At 39.9% G+C, this 15,061-nt stretch overlaps 2 protein-coding genes across 3 annotated transcripts in view; one reads left to right on the top strand and one right to left on the bottom strand.

Annotated features, from left to right (window-relative positions):
• Positions 1-4,695, bottom strand: part of LOC109994099 (myosin-11-like) — a 25,421-nt gene extending 20,726 nt beyond the window's left edge. For both annotated transcript variants that reach the window (XM_065964575.1, XM_065964576.1), the window contains exons 1-3: positions 4,562-4,695; positions 1,552-1,867; positions 1,005-1,175 (exon numbers count right to left, since the gene is read on the bottom strand). In XM_065964575.1, the coding sequence (XP_065820647.1) occupies positions 1,005-1,175; positions 1,552-1,707 (327 nt within the window). In that variant the 5' untranslated portion in view covers positions 1,708-1,867; positions 4,562-4,695. The remainder of the gene's footprint in view (positions 1-1,004; positions 1,176-1,551; positions 1,868-4,561) is intronic.
• A 103-nt stretch (positions 4,696-4,798) lies between these two features.
• On the top strand, positions 4,799-6,887 carry hoatz (HOATZ cilia and flagella associated protein). The gene has a single exon (XM_020647293.3). The coding sequence runs from the start codon at positions 5,847-5,849 to the stop codon at positions 6,306-6,308; it is 462 nt and encodes a 153-aa protein (XP_020502949.2). The 5' UTR covers positions 4,799-5,846; the 3' UTR covers positions 6,309-6,887.
• Positions 6,888-15,061: the final 8,174 nt, after the last annotated feature.

Below are 15,061 nucleotides of genomic sequence, written 5' to 3'. Positions count from 1 at the left end.
TTGTTCTCAGGATGGAAAACATGAGATGAGTCTGGGGTGTTTTTTTTTTTGTGCCTGTCTGATTATGGTTTGGTGAAAAGTCTCCTGGATGTTGACGAACTGTCTGTATGAGTCTGTGGAGTTCAGTGTGATCGCTGTGACCCTCCTCAGTCCAGTCCAGCTCAGCAGAGTTCAGATACAGCCTCAGAAACCCACTCCTCATCACATCCTGGGTATCACCATGACCACCAGGATCTGGACCCCACTAGGAGGGTGTCCTGTCCTGCTGTAAAATTAAAAAGAACAAAATCCAGTCCAGATATATGAATTGAAAAAAGTGGAATGAAAGGAGACAGACAAACTTCACAAAGCGATTGGCTCTTCAAAATCAAATGTATATAAATTATTTTTTCTTCACAATGTTGTACCAGAAGGTCGCAGCTCATTGTGAGCGCTTGTGATTTTTCTTCTTCTTAGACACGTCTGCTCATATATGGACCGGAGGGACTGAAGGTCTTAACCTCCTGTGATCCTCATGGCACTCAGTATTAGATGCACCAGCCGGGGGTTTTAATTTTACATCTCGTACCTTATTAGACTTTGTAAGAGTGACTGAAAAAATAAAAAACATAAGCTGTTGATCCTTTCATCTCAACCTGAGTCAAAGTAGAGCCCAAAGGGTCGGCACAAAGTCCTTCAACAAGGACTCTTCCACCTGAACTTCATAAGGGGGTGTAAGAAGCCGGGTCTTACCTGCTGACCTTTATAGGACATACGCTGTTCCTGCTTTTATCCCGGTTTACCTTCTTAAATCAATGTTTAGTTAGTTGAAATCATCGTTTCACTCAACGTCCAAGTTGAGACCCGTTTTCTAAAATGATATTATTAGGTTCCTCACACAATTTCAACACAATGAAGGTTAGTTTATTAAGACTTTAATGTAGGCATAGCACTTGACTTTCTCACCCTTGGGCCCACAAATGTGTGTGTATGTGTGTATAGGTGTGTGTGTGTGTGTCACTCACATAGATCAGGCTGGAGAAGTATCTCTCCTTCAGGTTGTGCAGGACGGACGCTTCGTTGAGGAAGGTGAGAGCAGCCATGTCCTCCACCTTGCTGAATTTAGGCGGGTTCATCTTCTGGACGTCGTCTTTGGCCACAGTCGTTTTTTGACCGTTACTTAGCTCCACCAGCACCTGCAGGTTGAAAAAAATTAAGCCAATGCGGTAAGTGCAATTAACTGCAGTTCCCTCAAGTGTCCACTAGGGGGCTGGCTGCAAACGCCCAGGAAGCCCCATCAGATCCCATGTTAAAATGAGCATTTGTTTAAGCAGAAATAAACATGTTTACAGGCTGGTACAAAACAACTTAGCATCCAGCTTCATTAAAGCATAAAAATGGAACAGAATATTTATTGTCACTGCTATAAAAAACAACTAAAGACAGTTAAGCTTCTCTTTGTCAGTGGCAGGATTAAATATTTAAAGTCATGGGACGTAAGCAGCATGCAGAGACAGCTAAGATACTGCAGCATCATCTGTTCACAGTGACATCATCACGGGTGTGCATTACCTCATCACCCTTCTCCTCCTTCATGCTGGCCGCCTCGAAGCCCTCCCTCTCTGACGGGATCCACACCATCTTCTTGGCCGCAAAATCGGCCTGCGCCACCCCGCTGTTGCGGAAGTCATTTTCCAGGAAGAGGTATTTGTTGTCTTCTTCGGCCATGTTCGGAATATCACCGTCGGCGCTGGAGTCGATCTGAGGTCCGCCGTCCGCGTCCGAGTCGTCCTCTGGTAGCTCCGAGGAAGTCGAGCTTTGGTCCTGATCGTCAGCGGTGACCGGGTCGGCCTCTGGAGGGTCGATGGGAGTCGGGTTGACCTCTGACCTACGGGACATACAGTCAACAAAATCAAACGCTGAACTACAACACATTGTGTTAATTGAAACCCATGTTCAGAACTTTGTGCCCCACATTAATCAGCCTGTAAATAGTAAAATAATATTCACTCTTCAATTTCTTATATTTATCCAAATCATCAAATTGGCATTGCTGCATTGAACAACACGCTTGCCGATGCAGATTTTCCGCAAACTGTATCTTGTATGCTGGAGAGGTGCCAGTTCACTTCCTGAGCATTGCCTAGATGCCCCTGAGCAGAGCAGTGAGCCCACCCCTCCAGCCCAGGAGCGCTCACTGTGGGCCGCCCCCCTCCCTCTGACATCGCTCCATTATTCCATGTTAACAGGATTCTGTTGTGCATAAGTGTGTGTGTGTGTGTGTGTGTGTGTGTGTGTGTGTGTGTGTGTGTGTGTGTGTGTGTGTGTGTGTGTGTGTATCAGGTTCAACAACAAAGTGTGAAATTGAATTTCCACTCAGAGGATGAATAAAGTACATCTTCTTATACATTAAATAATTGATTTATTTGATGTTAACCTGCTTGAGGAACATATAGGACTACGTTTAATACAGTTTATGTTATTATGAAGACATTTGAGTCATTATTAATGCTTTTATTTTGCGTCATTATTAATGCTTTTATTTTGAAAGAAAAAGTCGATTCTCTACTAAAACTGTGCAATCTGTTGAAAACTGGACAATATTTATACATCAAAAGTGCTATCTATACACGAACCGTGCAATATCTACGCTGTTAATCCATCAGTGTATATTCATATTTGTTAATATTGTTTATATTTTCAATTACCTGCACTTGAACATAGCTTATTACTTATACTACTTTATTATTGCTTTCACTTGGTACTTATGCTTATTATATTGTTATTACTATTTTTATTTTGTGAACTTATCTGTACTTCCTACTGATTTTTGATGTTATGAGCAACTGTAGCAAACAAATTTCCCCCTGGGATTAATGAAGTATTTCTGATTCTGATTACACCGGGTGATGTATATACTGTAAAGACGGGCCAATAGACAGGATAGCCAACATCTGGGAAGGTGAATGTATTTTTTTTTTAACCAGGAACTCAGGACACACCGCGAGAAATAATCATTAATTGAAAGCCAAAATAAACACAAGAGAAATTGTATTTTTTCCTGCATATGACTTTTGATTGGATCCTGTCTACAATCGATTGTCCCTGTGCTGCGCTGCTGGTTTAATTTTGAGTTTATTTTTTTGTGGACAAAGTCACCACTACACACTATGTGAATAACTTGTTTACATCTTGCTATCACCTTTCCAACTACCAGTTCTAGTCATTAATTAACATTTCTGCTCTAAAACCTTTAAATCCTGTCATCACTACTGCCTTTTTATTTATCTTGTCTCATATTCTAACGTCTGCCCCTGTTTACATCTCATACTTTGATTCCTGTTTTTCACCTTTTTTCTCTCTAAGGATTTTCTTTATTACCGTCAGATGGAGCTTGAGAAAGTGGATTCTGAAGCAATGACAGCGGGATTGCAATAATTGTGCACTTGACAAATAAACTTGACGTTTAACTTGAAACACATTTTTGACGAGCAGTAAAGAACAATTTTTTACATTTCATGAAGTGGAAGAGATCAAAAACATCAGACATACTGTGTGTTACATCACTGCAGATATTTAAACAGGCACACAGCTCAACACAGAGAGAGAACACAACACAGCATGTTAGCTCATCTTTTGTACCTCTGTCTTCCTCCTTCTATGACTCAGGCTCTATCTTTGCATCCAGGCGTCACAGACATCATTTACATTTTGGTTTTTAGTGAACTGCCTGACAGATTACTGCTGATAACGGCCTCTGCACACTTTGCAACGAGCTACTTACTCACTTATCCTTGGCTCTGCCTCTTCGTGCGGGTCACAAGGCTGCTTTGACCTCCCATTGAGCAGCACGCAATAAAACATGAAAAGCAGCACACAGATAACCCCTATAATCAAACAAGTGAGTTGCCACGCTGGAATGCCCATGTTTGGCTAACCCTTTTGCTCCTGGTAAGCTTGGTATCCCAAAGAGGGATGCTAGGGACTTAGCAGGCATACTTCCTTATAAGGTTCAGCTCATGTGTCCAGCCAAGCTTACCGTTTACACCAAAATTGTGACATGTCACCAGGCGCATCCATGTGTAGCCCTCGGCACACAGGCAAAACAGAACAGGTATGCAGGCAGGAGTTAAAAATCCTGCAGTTCTAATGAGGATTTCTGACATATTTACAGAGAAGTGGGAATTCTTCAGGTCAGTCAAAATCCCAAAAATAATAGTTAAAGCAGCTTTTTTGGCCTTCCTCCATCACTTCCATTCAGCAAAAATAGTTTTTTAATTGGGCTTAAATAAAAAATAATAAACTCATTTTCATTTAAAGGTCTTTGACAGTAAACAGTTTTTCGAATTTCAGTCAAAAAAGTGAATGAAGAATGACTTTTAGTTATCAACAAGCTTCTTAAAAGTTCTTCCATAGAGTTTTTTTGCATGTTCTTGTGATATGAACACCCTTTCCGTCTAATTAAATAAGTAATTTCTGCAGATATCCTTGTATTAAACTGATAAAATCTTCTACCTGCCATCTGAACAAACCCTTTAGTTTTGTTTGAGGTAAAAGATCATTTAGAAGTCTTTGTACTCACTGTGCAGCACGTCAGCCCTCAGTGCAGGATGGAGGCTCAACTCCAGGGATGTGAGACTGTCATGTCAGGTGAATGAAGTGATGAGGATGATAAGGTTGAGGTCCTTCCTCCTCTCCACGCTTTTTTATACCTCCTTGCGACACCTGGGGGTGGAACGGCTCGTGCAGAACCGCCTCATTTTCCAAAGTTGGCAGCAGCCATATGGGCAACTTTGTTTTAGCCTATCACACACAGAGAGAGAAGAAGAAGGTTTAATTGCTCTTCATTCAGATTAAAGCCTTGAATTGAACACGGTTGATAAATGGTTTAATAATAATAATAATAATAATAATAATATATTTTATTTATAAGTGCTTTTAAAAAACTCAAAGACACTTTACAATAGTTAAAAACAGAAAGAACAGAACAGTAAAGACAGACTAACAGACATTGCAACATTACACACAAACCATAAAGATAACAACAATAAAGGTAAAACAACAGAAAACAGAAAATACATCACAATCATACATTAAAAGCTTGTTTGAAGAGGTGAGTTTTGAGAAGTGATTTGAAAGTAGGAGGGTCGGTGCAGCGTTGAATGTGTGTTGGGAGTTCCAGAGGGAGGGGGGGCAGCTATGGAGAAGGCTCTGGTCCCCCCACAGGTTCGGTGCTTGGTTCTAAGAGGGGGAGATAGGAGGTTGGCTTTTGGAGAACGGAGGCTGCGTGCAGGAGTGTGAGGGTGAGGTTTACTGTTTTAAAATGTGAATTTACATTTTGCTGTTTTACAATTCAGACAGCGTGGCCGACAAGCCAATTTTAAGTAGTTAATTGTACTTTGCTTGAGTATAATTTTCACTGTAGGATAACTACACAACATTTCAGATGTATAACCCAAGTTTTTTTCATCATCTGGTAAAAAAAAGTAAATATTTTGGGGTATTTTTTTGTAGTTAATGCCACACTGTTATGATTGACTTAAAATAGATCCCCCACCACAACTGGTTACTTCACTTTATTGATTTCATTGCATTCTTCAGAGCTATAGGCCTACCTGACTTCTGTATTAAGTGTCATAAAATAACTTTTTAGTGAATTGGTGCTACCTGGAATACCTTTATCCCTGTTAACCTTTACTGTCAATAACTCGCATGCCAGGTAGCGTTAATAAAATGTTTACGCGGAAAGGTTCTTGATCTCGCCGTCTTGCCGTAGCAGTCTCGTTTCCATGGCGACCATACCAAACACTCACTCTTCACTCCAGCTGATTTAACATTGAGCTAATTCCACGTTTTAAAGTTTTAAAATGTGTGACCAGGAGGAGATTGATAAATTCTTCACCGTGTTTGAGGGCTCTTCTCCGGAGGACGTGTCCCACGCCAGGAGTTTCTGGAGCTCGCAGTCGCTCCTGCCGCCGCTGGAGTCCCGCCTCGTGTCCGCAGACATCCGCCAGAGGCTGCCCGTGTCCCGGCCAAGAGGAGTGAGCAGCACCGCCGGTCCCAAACAGTCGGTCCTGGTCCAGCAGCCGCAGCTGAGCGTCCACGCTCTCCGGCAGAGACAGGAGGAGAGACGGCGGTATGAAGTCATGGCGGACCAGAGGAAGGAGATCCTGGCGCTGCTGAGGAGGCTCAGGGAGCAGAGGATCCAGAAGGAGATGATCTCTGCGGACTTTAAACCGAAGGTCAAGTTGGGCCAAGAGAAGCAGACCAAGTTTGAAAACTCCTCAGACTCTGAAATGGACATGGAGTTGGTGCAGCAGCTGCAATAGAGAACCCTAAAAAATATGCATTGATTGATGTTTATAGAGGAGATGATATGTCATGATAAAAAAGTCAAGTAATGAAAACAATAGCCTACATGCAGCTCTTTCTCTAGGCTATATGTGAAAGGTTTGAGTCAGAATGCACTTGAGTGGCAGCAAACAGCTTCAGATGTTTATATTTGACTCATTTAACACTTGACTTAATGTATTTTTTTTTATTAAGTTTTTAACATTTCCTTAAAACGACATCACAAGAATGAAGCAGCGCTCTTATTCCATATTTATGAAGGATTCAATTCATGTTGTGAGCTACAGCTGCCCGTAACACAGCAGTTCACTTCAAACAGCCTTACATAAGGTGAAGTGAAGCCTGTGTGGATATTCAAATTCCAAATATCCAGTGGAGAAGGCCCAACCATAATAGGATAAGAAGAGACCGGCTGGATGTTGACTTTAGCTAATTTGGGTAAAGTTTTCAAAGCACAATGAGCACACAGAAGCAGAGGTATCCTTAAGTAGCTTTTAAGTGATCCTCTATGTTGAATCAATCTCTGACTTCAACCATCACTAATGTAGTGGTTACAATTTAAAAAAAAAATCATTTCACCTTTGAAGAAAAGAGTTAATGTTGTGGAATGTATTGATGTACGTTTTAACAGAGGTAGCACTATACTTAGTCATAAAAATAAAACAGTTTGGGAATATACTGAGGTTATTAACAGCTAAAGGAGAATATTGTTTTATGTTCTGGAAAAAGAAAATGATGTAACTGGCTTGCAAAGCAACACAATAAAAAAAAGTAAGCTATTATTATTTTATCGCATTAATACTTGTGAGTAAAAAAAACGTGTACAAACATTGTATATTATCACAAAATCTAAGAAAAAGTATGTTGAATAAAAAACCTGATAAATATATTTTTAATTTATGTTATTGGAGCAGTTACTCCGGTGTATCGGTGTAACAAGCGACCGTGTTAACTGGCGCCTTTTCGCCGCGTGCGTATGAGGTTGTCATAGTTACAACAGATGTTGGAAATTAAGAGTCCTCACGAATTTCTCTTTTTTTAGTTTTTGTCATTACAATGCTAAAATAAATACTTATCAGATGTGTATAAAATGGAAAAACTATACGAAGAGGCCTTCAGTCACTTCCGTTTTCAATATATGTTGTAACTATGACAACCACAGACATATTCGGCGGAAAGGCGCCAGTTGACTGGGTCACTCGTTAAATCGTAACACCGGCACTAAAACCGTTTCCAGAGTTACATCAAGTATCGAAACACAATAACTTAACTGTTACTAAAACACTTTATGGACCATGTATCAAATCTATAATGACATGTAACGAGGAAGGAAGAGTGGATATTGCTGGAAGCTTCTAGCAGTTATAGAAAGTGCTTCTGGTTTTTTTAGTTCACAGCTGAAGTATTTTGTTAGTTGTGTTTGCTGTGATTTGAATTGTGGTTGTTTGAAGTCGCTCTTGTCCAGTTTTGTACTATTCTAAATGCATTGAAAACACCTACCCCCCTTTTTCTTTTGGTACTTGAATTGAAAGATAGACCTTACCTTTTCAATATAAGACTGCTGCTCAGAGGACTGCTGGGGCTGATGGGAATGTTGTTAGATTTGCAGGTATTAAAATATGGTAATTTGACCTCAAGGTGGTGCTATTGCACATAAAAAATTCAGACACTATAAAGTTAACACCCTTCTTCCTGCAGGGAACATAATGAGTGACTAAAATACAAGATAAATACACCCAAGAGTTATAGAAATTTACATATCTGAGAGAGTATTGGATTATATAATAATAATATTAATAATAATACATTGATTTTATATAGTGCTTTCCTAAAAACTCAAAATATCAAAGGATGTATTTGAGGTATCTCAGACAGGACCTAGTTTGTGGATTTGCAGTTTGAACTTTGGCAAAACATGTAATTCCTTACATCTTGAAGCTTGAAACACTCGAAAAATAAACATAAAAGTCAAGAATGCATCTGGTCCAAGTTTCATGATGCCAGTTTGGGTTGATGCAGGAGGGTGTATTAATAATAATCCGCCACAAGATGTCAGTAAAAGCTCACCTAACTTGATACACAGAAACCTTCGAGATTGAATGTAATGAAAAGATTATAAATTATATAACACAAATACAATTAGTTTAACTGAGTTTAAGTTCACCTTCCCATTCAGTTGGGGTTTACCTGTGTGCCCTTGAGTTGAACCCTGTCTGTTTTTATCAAAATAACTCCCCATGAAATCCATCAACTCTGAGGCTGTGTGGGTGTCTGATATCTCAGCGCAGCAGTGTGTGTTTTTCAGGGGTGGAAACTGATCACTTTAATATCTGTATGCCAGCTGTTGCTCGCTCAGTTTTCTGCACTTCATCACCGCTCATACGAGAGGCAGGGCTCAGGGGGAGTATTACGGTCAGTGGGAACTGATGCTCGTGATATTTAAGTGACATTTCATACTGAGCCCCGGGAGACTTTACAGTCGGATACAGAGCTGATCAGATGAAGGTTCAGCCGAGCAACATTTACAATGTGACTCATAATGTCGTGCAGTTTGTCTTCTTCTCTGTTAAAAATTGTTCAACTTGTTATAAAAGGTTTGTGTTGGGTTGAACATTATACATGAAAACAAGATGTTCCTTTTTGTGTTTTGGTAAATATTGTCTAATGTGTCCGATTGATGATGTTGTCTGTTCACACCAGCATCCAAGAGGTGACAAAACATACACTGTCAAATTCAAAATTCAGTCAAATTCTGGCAGCTCGGGGGCTTGATCCCCAAGTGTGCTTGGGCAAGACACTGAAACTCAAATTGGTCCCACCGCTGCATCTGCTGCTTATGAATGTGTCTGAATAGGATAAGTTATAACTAATGGACTGGACACTTGACATCAGTGTGTGAATGTGGTAGGTGTGACCTTCTGTGCAAAAACTGCTTTGAGTTGTCAGAAGACTAGAAAATCTCAAATCCATTTACCATTTAAATATATTTAATTCCCCTAAGAATATGAATCATTAACACTTTAAACTGACATATTGACCATTTCAGACATACAACTGTTATGTAGTGTTTTTCTTTATTGTCAAGAAGTCAAATTAAATTAACCAAACCAAAATAGCACACTCATTTTTAGGGGTTGGGCAATTAATGAAGTTTCAATTTCAGCGTCCCACGATAATGAAAACAAGATAATCAAGATTATAGGATTTATGTATGGTGGTCGGCGATCGGTAGTCACGATTGTTGTTGTCTTTTTCCCCAGGAGAAGATGGTGGGTGGCCGTGATGAGAGGAGCCAGTCCTTTTTACAAGCAGTCCGAGCTTCTTTTAGTGTAATAAAAACTGTTTAGCATTTTCAGAGCCAGCTAATGAGCTAGCACGGGACTGTCATACTGTTGAATTCAAAACTAAACATGTGAAACATTTGGCCTCTCTCCAGCTCCAATCTCTTGACCAAATATGGTCACTTTTGGTTCTCAAAAACCCAAAGATGGCGACGGCTAAAATGTCAAACTTTAGGCTTCTAAAGTGCTCAGTGCACATAAATGGCTCGTGCTGAGTGAGTAAGCAGTGCTTGTTTGAATACATTTTCATATTTATTGTGATAAATTCAGATCTTTGAGACGTGATTATTGTGAAAGCTCATTGCGTTATCAATAAAATAAGGATTTATTGTGCAGACAGAGTTATTAATTTTTTCTTCTTTATCTAATAGACTCCAGTAGATAAACAAACATCCTAATCATGTATTCAGACAGCACAATCAGCTGGGTTTGTTTAGAAATGACAATCAAGCCGTCAGAATAAACAGAAACATACACACACACACACACACACTCACACACACACACACACACACACTCTATTTGTGCCTCTGTACTTGTGGGGGCCCTGGTGTAATGCATTAACTTTCTCCTTATCTGTAAAATACAAGGACTTCTCAAAATGTCATCACTATCAAAGATCTACTCAGTGTCACGGTTTGACACTCAAATGACTTCAAAGGTTGAAGGAAACACACACACACACACACACACACACTGGCTAATAGTCACTCTCCTTGGTGTGTGCTCAATCGATTCATTTGGCTCTGAAGGGAGTGTGTGTTATTTGTTAATGTCACAGACTGATAGAGGACTCTGATTAACAAACTCCAGTTTTTTTTCAGTTCCACATATAGGCAGGAGGAGCCGGTACAAATTTTCACATTTGATCTCTAAAATCTGCACTTGGTTGGATTGTAATAACTACTAAAGGAAAGAGCAAACTAAGATTCGCTCACTGGTAGAATCACCATCATTCTTCAGATGGGTAGTTAATGAACTCTTACTTGCCTGTCATCGCCCAAGCAGCAACGCCTGGTGTTGAAAAATGAAACAAATGCAGAAGTTTCCACTTGATGGTTAATTTATCAGCTTTATAGGATTTATCCTGCCCCCTAGTGGGCAAAGACTGGAATATCAAAGCATTGAATTACATCGGAAAAGTTTTTATTTCTCTGAATCCACCGCTGTCAATATTTGACCTCTTATACTCTCGTGTGGTTAAATAATACAACAGTTAAGGCATCAAAGGGTTGCTCCCTGATGCAACTTTGCTGCAATAGTCCAGTTAAGTAGCCAGTAAGCCTTTCAGAGCTCTGAAGTTTCTAGACTGTTGGCCAGGGAGGCACAGCGGGTCAACTATTTAAATGTTGAGAATGACGGTGAGCCTGCTTGATAGTCTGACTAGAACACTTTATCCAAATGTCTTTGAGATAATAAATCCAAGTTAAAATACCAAATTTGAGACTGGTGGGTGAAATAAAGAGTTTAAGGTTACCAAAGGTCAAAAACAGGCAAAAATCAGAACAGGCAGGCCGGGGGGAGATGAGTCAAACTTGTCTAGTGTAGGGATCAGGGTCGAGAGTGGGGGCTTTGTGTTGATTCCCAACGAAAATCTATGAACACTTTACAAAGACAACAAAGAAAAAGTATGACTGTTGCTGTTGCATCAGCGAGGTTCTCCAAGAGCACCAGAAAAGCTATCATCAGAGGAATAGTGGTCGTTACATAATTGATAAGCATGGGCATTTACAACCTACCAACAATGATTCAAAGTTGAGTTCATTCAACATCTGACTTTTATCCCAAATGGTGAAAGTCTTGTGTTGACCCATCCATCGTCTTGAACAGCAGACTAGTTTGCCATTTAATAACACACCCCCAAGCACTGAACTCTGAGGATATTTATGGATCGGTCTCTGGTGTCTGTGACAACCTGTTGTTGTACAAGAACAAAATAAACTGTCGATGACAATAAAACCGGAGTGGGACACAAATCACAGCAACATGTAAGCTTTCCAAAGGCATGTCCCCCAGGTTGAGTTTAAAGTCAGGTGATATACCGCTGTCCCCGCTCTCATAAAAAGCCACACACCCCAGCGGGATGTTTTACAGTTGATAAGTACCAGAGAGACTCTTGTAAAAAGTCCCACTTTTAATGAACAAGCTTCTTGGCTGCTGTCTGACTTTGAAAACGTCCTCTGGGATTCGCCAAGACGGTCTCAAAGCTGTGTTAAACTGCTGTTTTTTCTCTGCTGGATGTGTGATAGAGAAGCTTTATTGTAGTCTCAGAGGGATGTGACAGCACAGAGATATTCAGACAATAACACATTTTACAGCTCATAAAGAAACATCTTTGATACTGTTGGTCCTGTTCTTTTTTTTTTGGCTTGGGCTAGAACTGGCTCTGGCGAGACATTTGCTCACTGAAAAATGTTATACAAGACATTTAATCAACTTTATTGAACATGATAATTGATTCAATTAACTTTTAACAATGAAAACACTTAGCTTTAAAAAGCAGAGTCCCTGCGGCCCATTAATCCGGTTAGCTTGTTGCATTGAGCTCTGTTGACTACAAAGCTAGTGATGGCTAGCCTTAGTTCACAAAGCTAGTGAGTAATAGTTAGCCTCATAGCTACAGGAGTTCCACCAGCCAAATACTGTTACTTCTTGGAAGCAGAGATGGTCTTTCTAGTTAGCTTAAATGTCATGTGGTACGATTTGTCTGGTTTCCAGTTGGGTGTCTGGAGTCATGACTGATATGTACTGTAACACTAAATCGTCAAGTTGTCGAAGTTTTCACCACAAGGCCTCCAATTTGGGGTTAGAAAATATAGCTCTTGGTAGGCCATCAAGTAAACTTCTGTAGCACTAGATCTTAGCATCACAGAATTATCTCTGTCTTTAAGTCAATGAAGAAAATTGGATGAGGATGGAAATATAATTCTTAAAAACTGATAAATTGTAGATATAGTACAGATACTGGCCTATAATACTGCCAAAAATGGGGTACTTGTCATTGGTGAGGATGCTAGTCAATGCTCTTATCTCTTAGCATAACCAATTAGCCCCAAGATATCATAAGGTTTGGAGCTAATGCTAAATGTTTGTAATCTCAGGCGCAATGGAGGATTACTCAGTATCTGAAAAAATCAAGTCGAGATATTGGGAGGGACGTATTGGTATATGTATAAAGAGAAGCTGTAACTCTCTATCTGCATTATTTAGTTTTTCCATTTGAAAACTTCTATGATTAATACTGATTACACACATAAAACACACTTTTAGTTTCAATGGGTTTACAATGTTTTTAACCTTCCCTGAATCCCGATCCTCCTGATCGATTTAAGTTTCTTGCTGGACTGACTTGATCAAAGTCGTAGCTGTGTCGTCGTTTTTGTTAATTGCAGTGAAGGCTGAAATGAAATCAAAGGACTGATATCAAGCATTGCCGCTTCAGTTTGAAGTATCAGCTCCCCAGACTACATCTATAAAACGTCTGTTAATAGAAACGCTCATATTGCATTGACCAAACTGAGAAGTAGGGAGACTACGGGGTAGGATGGCAAGTTCAATTCATGAGAATAAAAGGTATTGATCACTGGGATGTCCATTTAGAAATGACTTGTATTGTTATAAAAGCCTGCTGTTTTCTGATGGAAACAAATAGCTCTTTTCTTTTTCTCTGTTTGCAACTTGTTCGTCTTACTAATGCCAGAATCACATCAAACAAAGCAGAATGACTTATATCCAACGTCTCTTCAGTGGATAAAAACTTTAGTTAAATACAGCATTGTCGTTAATAAATTAGGTTATAAAGTGAGGCTGTTTGTACTCACTGAAAAATGCAGGTCCACCTTGAGATGAAGCATTACCGTCATCAAGCCCCATTAAGCCCAGGAGGAGAAATATGCATCTAATGTATTCTCCAAGGACTGAGCCTTAGCTGTACCTCATTTAGCACCAAACTAGAGGTGCTTGTCATTATTTGGAGGCTGTAGGAGAGCGTCATGCATCAACTATGATTCAACTATAAGTTGAATATGCTGCACTGATCAATTATCTTGTTTCAGCAATAAAAAAAAATACTCTGTTTGTTGTAGAAATTTGCTTGTGGTGAAAATGATTCTCCAGAATGTTTATTGACTATTAAAGCATCTCAGGTGGCATTTGTTAAGCCGGGCTGTATACTGCACCATTTCAGGCCAATTTAGACCCGATATTTGAGTTATAGGACTGATTTTGAAGTCGGGCTGAATTTAAGCCTGCAGTTAGTCGTGCAGTGTGCATACTGAGGTACGACGGCCGATCATGCCAAAAGCCATCTGACTGCATCAGAGTTGTGTGAAAGCATGAACATTATGCCCAGGTTTCCATTCATAGTTAAAATGTATGCATGCTGAGTGATGAGGCATTGCTTGTTCTCAAAAAGACTTCTGCAATGTGTTTATTGCAAGTGCTCAAACCCCAATAACGAAGAAATTGCGATTAATTGCGCAGTCTTACTCCGAGTGCTACGAGTACTCATTGGACTGTAAAGTAGGTCAACTGGATGTATAGTCGATTTATATATTGACATTGCTATGATAATTTAGTGGCTGAAACGACAGTCCATTTGACAAAGATTTGCCTGGTCTTATGAAGAACAGGAATCATTTGGTTTACTGGAAGTTAAGTGTTAAATATAAATAAATATGCTAAATGTTTGATAGATACTTTGATACATACTCCACAATAAAAAGAAATACAGTTAAAACAAAAAGTGTCCTGTTGTAGCTCCTGTTTCTCGTACAAAGAGAGCCTCCTCGTCTGCAGCCTTCAGCTTCACACTCCCTGTGTCACCATGCAGCTCTGTATGTTGTCATGGAGAATGTATAGAGCCTCCCTCATGTGTCTCCCCTTCGAAATAAATCCTCTATCTCCATTTACAACGTGTCGATGCAGTGAAACAGAGGCCATAACTGCTCAGCTAATCTTCCCACTCTGCATCTCCACTGGCCATTACGGCTCAGAGTCCATCCATCAGGTCCGTCTGTGGACGCATTATGGATCACAGTGAATCTAGTTGACACGGCTGTAAGTGATGGGAGGGGAAAGGAATCCATAACTGAAGGTAACCATCAAGTTCGACTCATCCCTGGAAAGGCTTTAAGTTATAACTCATGCTGACAAAATGGGATCCCACAGATTGAAATTGCTAATTTGTTTCCCGCATGTTACTTACATTTGTAACTTGCTTGAACTTATGTTGCTATCTGTACAGGGATTGACTTCCAGGGTACCAATGACAGTAGGCTTGTGTTACAAACTGGCTGTTTGTATCTTTAAAGAGAAAAACATAATGGTCATTTCAATTTGTTTAAGACCAATCATTTTAGGAGTTAAGGTTATTTCTCTTCTTGATGTGC

The sequence above is a fragment of the Labrus bergylta genome, chromosome 16 (genome assembly GCF_963930695.1).
Source record: "Labrus bergylta chromosome 16, fLabBer1.1, whole genome shotgun sequence".
Classification (NCBI taxonomy): domain Eukaryota; kingdom Metazoa; phylum Chordata; class Actinopteri; order Labriformes; family Labridae; genus Labrus; species Labrus bergylta.
This window is presented reverse-complemented; position numbering and strand designations above follow the sequence as displayed.